General features: G+C 58.9%; 2 protein-coding genes and 1 pseudogene across 3 annotated transcripts; 1 reads left to right on the top strand and 2 right to left on the bottom strand.

Moving 5' to 3' along the window:
• Window positions 1-2969: 2969 nt before the first annotated feature.
• On the top strand, window positions 2970-3531 carry LOC146830046 (histone H2B 1.2-like; annotated as a pseudogene). The gene has a single exon (XR_014961350.1). The product of XR_014961350.1 is annotated as a histone H2B 1.2-like (transcript).
• A 466-nt stretch (window positions 3532-3997) lies between these two features.
• Window positions 3998-5036, bottom strand: LOC146830045 (histone H3-like). Its single transcript, XM_085604271.1, has one exon. It carries the CDS (start codon window positions 4872-4874, stop codon window positions 4188-4190), a length of 687 nt encoding a protein of 228 aa, XP_085460397.1. The 5' UTR covers window positions 4875-5036; the 3' UTR covers window positions 3998-4187.
• A 284-nt stretch (window positions 5037-5320) lies between these two features.
• On the bottom strand, window positions 5321-6248 carry LOC146830044 (histone H1.3-like). The gene has a single exon (XM_085604272.1). The coding sequence runs from the start codon at window positions 6016-6018 to the stop codon at window positions 5368-5370; it is 651 nt and encodes a 216-aa protein (XP_085460398.1). The 5' UTR covers window positions 6019-6248; the 3' UTR covers window positions 5321-5367.
• Window positions 6249-6956: the final 708 nt, after the last annotated feature.

The raw sequence follows: 6956 nt of genomic DNA, 5'->3' as shown, positions 1-6956 counted from the left end.
AAATGGGCCCGAGACACTGAAGTCTTGGATCTGATAATGTAAAGGGCTTTGTGTACCTTTTGAGTGAAGTTTTTTTTCCCACCTCCATCCGAGGGGTAAATCCTGAAATATTACCCCAATCGAAGCTCCATAGCCCTGGGTTGAAAAGTGACTTTGTTCCCTTGGACCTAAAATTTTAGTACATTTTTGTTATTTTTTTATTAAACATTGTTAAAGGGATGACTGGAGGCTAATAAAATGGACCAGATACTGTGAAGGACTTTATTTCATTTTTGGGCGAAAAAAAAATATTTAAAAAATATGTATGTATTATATTATTATTGCAATTTTTTTTTTTTTTTTTTTTTTGTGGGCCTATCTCTGGCTAAGGGGGAAAACCTGAAATGTTACCCGAAGCGGAGCTCCATTGCCCTGGGTAAAAGTAGTGCCATGGTCCCCTTGAACCAAAATAATAAATAAATAAATAAAAGTACTAAAACAGGTGCTTAAAGGCCCCGAAATCGGTCACGATCGTTCACAAAAAAAAATTAGGATCCCACACCCCATGGGCCTGCATGGGAACTCTATCTTACCGACTATTAAGCCCCCACGAAGTGGGGGCTTACAGCGCCCGAGTGGGAGACAAAAGTTAGAGTTAGCGCGGCCGTTCCGCCGCCCGGCCATCTGGTCGCGCAACCCGGCGACCAGATGGCCGGCGGCGCGCCGGCGCCGCCAACTCTACCCTTTGTCCCTCATCCGTGTTCTGTAAGCCCCCACTACGTGGGGGCTTAATAGTCGAGGGGAATGGCCGGCACTGAGCTGGGCCGGGCCAAACTCGCCTTGGGTCCCCAGTCCAGGGATCCAGGATGGCGGGCCCCCGGGCCGGGCTATACCCGCCTTATGTCCCCAGTGCAAGGCTCCAGGATGGCGGGCCCCTGGGCCCGGCTATACCCGCCTTATCTCCCCAGTACAAGGCTCCAGGATGGCGGGCCCCTGGGCCGGGCTATACCCGCCTTAGGTCGCCAGTACAAGGCTCCAGGATGGCGGGCCCCTGGGCCGGGCTATACCCGCCTTAGGTCGCCAGTACAGGGCATCAGGACCCCCGTGGGCTGGACTGGGATGAACGCGCCCCTGGACCCCCCCATGCCGGGGCTCCAGGAAGGCGCCCTGGCCCCGGGACAGTGCCTTGCATTGCAGCGAAATCCCCCTGGTGCCCCCCCTCACCCGACCGGCTGTGGGCCTAGAAAGCAGCCCTGCGGGAACCCTAGCGCATAGACACAGCTCTCCCATGACATCGTGGTCGGCTCTTAAAAGAGCCTTTGGGTTGTGGTGTTTTGTGTTTTTCTCCGTGGGCAAGCCGAGTGTTTAACCGCCGAATCCGTAGAGGGTGCGGCCCTGGCGCTTCAGGGCGTAGACCACATCCATGGCGGTGACGGTCTTCCTCTTGGCGTGCTCGGTGTAGGTGACGGCGTCCCGGATCACGTTCTCCAGGAAAACCTTCAGCACCCCGCGGGTCTCCTCGTAGATGAGGCCGGAGATGCGCTTGACCCCGCCACGGCGCGCCAGGCGGCGGATGGCCGGCTTGGTGATGCCCTGGATGTTGTCCCGGAGCACCTTGCGGTGCCTCTTGGCGCCGCCTTTGCCGAGCCCCTTCCTCCTTTGCCGCGTCCAGACATGTTCTCCTGTCGGTGCTGTGACTGAGCAGAACTGAGGGCGAGGCCAGCGGCGGCTGCTTATATAGAGGAGCTGCGGCGGACCAGCTAGGGCGCATCAAGCCGCCCACGTGACTGAACGGAAGGCGAGAGGGAGCCCGGCCCCGGCAGGGAGCGGCCGTTGCCGTTTGAAAAAGAGCGCGCTCCCAGCCGCCTCTTTGTCGTGGGCTCAGCAGCTGCCGCCGGGGCACGGATCACAGTCAAGCACACACACACGCCTCCCTTCCCGGCCCCCACTCGTCACCGCGGCCCGCCTAACCCTGGCGCTCGGTGCCCGTTCCCACTATGAACATAAGGCTCTGAAATGCTCTAATGGAGCCATCACATTAACGGCCTCACCGGCACCACCCCGCTGTGTGCGGCCGCCTGCAACCCCGTAACACTGTCCACATGTCACGCCCGGTTGTGGCAAGTCTGTAATCTGCCCCTATAAAAATTTATTTTTTTTAACAAAAACATTATTGTCGGCCTCAAGCTAGGTTTTGGGACGGGGGTGACATTTATGTGTACGTCAGAGGGCTTGGGCATGCCCTCCTATGTAGCGACGGTGCGGGCGCTGCCGCAACTATGAAGCCGCCAGAGTAACATCTTGGCACGGACACGCTCTTTGATGGAGTCTGTGGTTGGCCCTGAAAAGAGCCTTTGTGTTTAGGGTGTGTTTCCACGGTGGTCTGCGGGCCTTTACTTGCTTGCTTTGCCCCCTGCCTTGTGGCTCTCGGTTTTCTTGGGCAGCAGCACGGCCTGGATGTTGGGCAGGACTCCTCCCTGGGCGATGGTGACTCGGCCCAGCAGCTTGTTCAGCTCCTCGTCGTTGCGGATGGCCAGCTGGAGGTGTCTGGGGATGATGCGGGTCTTCTTGTTGTCCCGGGCCGCGTTGCCGGCCAGCTCCAGGATCTCAGCGGTCAGGTACTCCAGGACTGCAGCCAGATAGACTGGGGCACCGGCGCCCACCCTCTCGGCGTAGCTTCCCTTCCGGAGCAGCCTGTGCACACGGCCCACGGGGAACTGGAGCCCGGCTCTTGAAGAGCGTGTCTTGGCCTTAGCGCGGGCCTTTCCTCCTTGCTTTCCGCGTCCAGACATGGCGATCGATGCAGGGGCTCACTCACACAACAGAGAGAATGATACTGCTGTTCTGCGGGACTCCGGCGATATAAAGACTTCGGGTGCGTCTGATTGGTTGACAGCTAGGCGCTGATAGTACTTCTCATTGGAGGGAGGAGGGCTTCTGTTTCACCAATCAGAGTCCCAGAACCGCAGTACACTAGGAGGTGGGGGGCTTGCCTTTGCCTGCCAATGAGAAGGGAGAGCAGAGAAGCAGCTACTTTACACGCCCAGCCTATAAATACAAGTGCCGGGCACGTCTGCCTTATTTCTCTCGGCTCCACAGGAAGCGGTGCAGATTGTCGACCATGCCTGAACCAGCCAAGTCCGCGCCGGCTCCCAAGAAGGGCTCCAAGAAAGCGCTCTCCAAGCCGCCCAAGAAGGACGGGAAGAAGCGCAAGAGGAGCAGGAAGGAAAGCTATGCCATCTACATTTACAAAGTGATGAAGCAGGTGCACCCGGACACCGGCATCTCCTCCAAGGCCATGGGCATCATGAACTCCTTCGTGAACGACATCTTCGAGCGCATCGCCGGGGAAGCTTCCCGCCTGGCCCACTACAACTCGCGGCGCACCATCACCTCCCGGGAGATCCAGACCGCAGTGCGTCTGCTGCTGCCCGGAGAGCTGGCCAAGCACGCCGTGTCCGAGGGCACCAAGGCCGTCACCAAGTACACCAGCGCCAAGTAAGGCTTCGAGGCGTATCCCCAACGAACACAACGGCTCTTTTAAGGGCCACTCACGTCCTCCCCTAAGAGCTAATGTGCTTCATTTATGACCGGAGAAAAAAGTGTTTTAAACGGTAATTTTGAGCGCACAAGACCTGCTTTCACGGGGCTTGCTGCAGACCGAGGGACGATGGAGCGGGCAACCCGTTTTAATAAACATGTTTATATGAATGAGCCCTCTTTGGGACCAAGTGTCACACAAGCTCTGTAATGTAACGGTGACGTTAAATAAAGCCCGCGCGGAACTCGCACGGTTGCCCCCGGGCTTATTGTTTTCCATGTTTCGGGTGACCAGTTTTAAGTGTGTGCGTGGGGCCACGTTCTGTTTGTACTGTAAGACCAAGGGCAACGGCTCCCGAAATCGGAGACATGAACCCGATGTACCGGGAGCACAGATGCCCCACAGCGCTGGCTTGTGACCAGCGGATCCCAACACGACCCTCTACCCAAACAAAGCTCTTTATTAATTGAAGAGGTGGCCGTGCACTGTGAACACGGAGTGCCCTGGTCACCCAGTGCCGGTATAAGTTACCCAGTACTCGTGGTACTCCCAGCCAACCCACCCTAACCTGTAGAACATGCCATGGCAGACAAGAGAAGCTCGTAGGTGACAGGGTGGTGGCCCTTAAAAGAGCCGTTGTGGTGGTTGATCGGGTCGGTGTGCCTCCTTAGGCCCTCTCGCCTCGGATACGACGGGCCAGCTGGATGTCCTTGGGCATGATGGTCACCCTCTTGGCGTGGATGGCGCACAGGTTGGTGTCCTCGAAGAGCCCGACCAGGTAGGCCTCGCTGGCCTCTTGCAGGGCCATGACGGCGGAGCTCTGGAAGCGCAGGTCGGTCTTGAAGTCCTGGGCGATCTCCCTCACCAAGCGCTGGAACGGCAGCTTGCGGATGAGGAGCTCGGTGGACTTCTGGTAGCGGCGGATCTCGCGGAGAGCCACGGTGCCCGGTCGGTAGCGGTGAGGCTTCTTGACGCCGCCGGTGGCAGGCGCGCTCTTGCGGGCAGCCTTGGTGGCCAGCTGCTTGCGAGGCGCTTTGCCGCCGGTGGACTTGCGGGCTGTCTGCTTGGTGCGGGCCATGGCGGGAGCGGTCTCTTTCAACGACGAGCGAGGAAGAATGGCGTTCAAGCAGGCAAGAGCCCTATTTATGCACTCGAAGACGGAGGGCTGCTCTGGTTGGCTGAAGCTCCCGCCCCACGTTCGAAAATAGCCCGCGGTGTGCAACGATTGGCTACTCAACCTGAGGCTGCAGACTGTCTCTCCAATGAGCTGTGGAGAAAAGGGAACCCTCCGGATTGGATGATGTACGTTGGAGCCGAAGCCGGCGCTTCGGTCAGCCTTTGTCTCAGTGTCCATCCATTCATTTGTAGTCACAAGAACCCCTCGCCCCCCTTCTCGACCCTGGTCAACTGGGCGAGGAGCCCAGGATGTTATAAGTGTACCGCCCTTGGTCACCCTGGAACACGCCGCCGTTCACTGCGCTCGATTTCACTTTCACAATCGTCTGCTTTATGCAGACACCACTTCGAGTCTGCCCGGTTACAGTGAAAGCACCAAGGCACACGTTGTCTCACATTTATTATGAACTGAGGTCTAATAACTCCCAGACCCCCTTCTTTCTTTGTTATAAAGATTCCAATCCACGCAACACCAAAAGAGCCTTTCATATGACCAAGATCACACACGGCACTCGCGTGCGGAAAGGCGCGCTATGGATTTACTGTGCCGTTTATTATCATAGAGAAGGGTGCACGCGGGGTGCAAGGGTGGGGACGAACAAGCTCTCTTCTGGACCGGGTGGATGGCTCTTAAAAGAGCCGTTGTGTTTGCAGTGTCTCGGTGCAAGCCCTTACTTCTTCTTGGGCGCTGCCTTCTTGGGCTTGGCTGCTTTGGGCTTGGCTGCCTTGGGTTTGACTACCTTGGCAGGGCTTTTCTTGGCCACTTTGGGCTTCGCCGCCTTGGCTTTCGCTGGGCTCTTGGCAGCCTTCTTGGCGGGGGCAGCCTTGGGCTTCTTGGGGCTCTTTGCTGCCGCTGGCTTCTTGACCTTCTTCGGGCTCTTCTTGACCCCCGCGGGAGCCTTTTTGGGCTTCTTGGCGGCTGGGGCAGCTTTCTTGGCCGCTGGTTTCTTGGTCTTGGCGGCCGCCTTCTTGGCCGCCTTCTTGCCCTCCAGCTGCTTCTTGTTCACCTTGAAGGATCCGGAGGCCCCGGTGCCCTTCAGCTGGGCCAGGGCGCCTTTGCTGACCAGGCTCTTGACGGAGGCCTTGACCCGGCTCTTGTTCTTGTCCACATCGTAGCCCTCGGCGACCAGCCCCTTCTTCATGGCCGACAGGGAGACTCCCTTCCTCTCGGCAGAGGCGGTCACCACCTTCAGGATCAGATCGGCCACGCTGGGGCCGGAAGGCTTCTTGGCCTTCGAGGCCCCCGCTGTCTTCTTCTGCTGCTTTTTCTTGGGGGCGACCTCAGCGGGAGGCGCCGCGGCGGCTGGAGCGGTTTCGGCCATTGTAATGCGAGTCTCGGCGCGGGCGCTGTCACTGAAAAGAAATGTCCCTCCCAGACCCGAGCCCCGTGATTATATACAGGGAGGAGCCGGCCTCTGATTGGTCCCGAGCAGACAGGGCTGTGCGAGGCACACTCGGCTCTCTGCTCCCAGCTGACTTTTGTGTTTCCTACCTTCGGATTATCCACGTTTTAAAACACAATCAGTTAAACACGCGCTTCCACGCATACATGACCAGGAGCCCAGCTTCGGCCCTCTCCCGCGCCTGCCCCCGTTTCGGATCCACCCCTCGTCCCTGGCTTGTGATCCGCGGGGAGACTCGGCGCTCCCCCGACGGCGGGCGCCTCCATGCCTGAAATCCCGGGCTCCGGGCCCCTTTTCCCCGGTCCACTCTCGACTCCTGCGGCCGGGAGCGGCGGCCCGCGGGAGGGGAGGGGGCTCCTGCAGGGAGCGGGCCCTGTGGCGTCACAGTGGGGCTGCGGGGGCCGCGGGGAGCGCGTTCTGGAACGGGCCAAAGTAACACAGGGCTCCGCCGGCCGAGCGCGGGGTGGAAACAATGCCAGGGAGCCCCCGTCCCGGGGGCCAGGGGGCCCTCCCCGCGCGCCTGCACCCTCGGCTGTGGCACCCTCGGCTCGGGGCTTACAAGCAGCGGGGCACGGCCCTGGCTCCAGCCTCGCACGCATCACCAGGCGGCCGTGTGCTGGCAGCTTCACATGCAGGCAGAGGGCATTCACTGCCGAGCGCCGAGCCAGACTCAATACAATAAATACACAGTGACACAATGAAGGAAGGCGGCCGAGTTAGGCCTACATGTTTAAAGACACCCCAAGTGAGAGCAGAGGGTGTGAATGCACCTGAAATGGTGACCCCAGTACCGGCATGGAGGCACTCTGCTGAGCTGATTTTTACAGCTGGAGCTAGGTGTACGTCTGAGGTGACAT

This window comes from Triturus cristatus, chromosome 5_1 (assembly GCF_964204655.1).
Source record: "Triturus cristatus chromosome 5_1, aTriCri1.1, whole genome shotgun sequence".
NCBI lineage: Eukaryota > Metazoa > Chordata > Amphibia > Caudata > Salamandridae > Triturus > Triturus cristatus.
This window is presented reverse-complemented; position numbering and strand designations above follow the sequence as displayed.

Excerpts from the sequence above, each read along its gene's own strand:
- LOC146830045 (XM_085604271.1), bottom strand. The coding sequence starts at position 4,874 with ATGGACACTGAGACAAAGGCTGACCGAAGCGCCGGCTTCGGCTCCAAC.
- LOC146830044 (XM_085604272.1), bottom strand. The coding sequence starts at position 6,018 with ATGGCCGAAACCGCTCCAGCCGCCGCGGCGCCTCCCGCTGAGGTCGCC.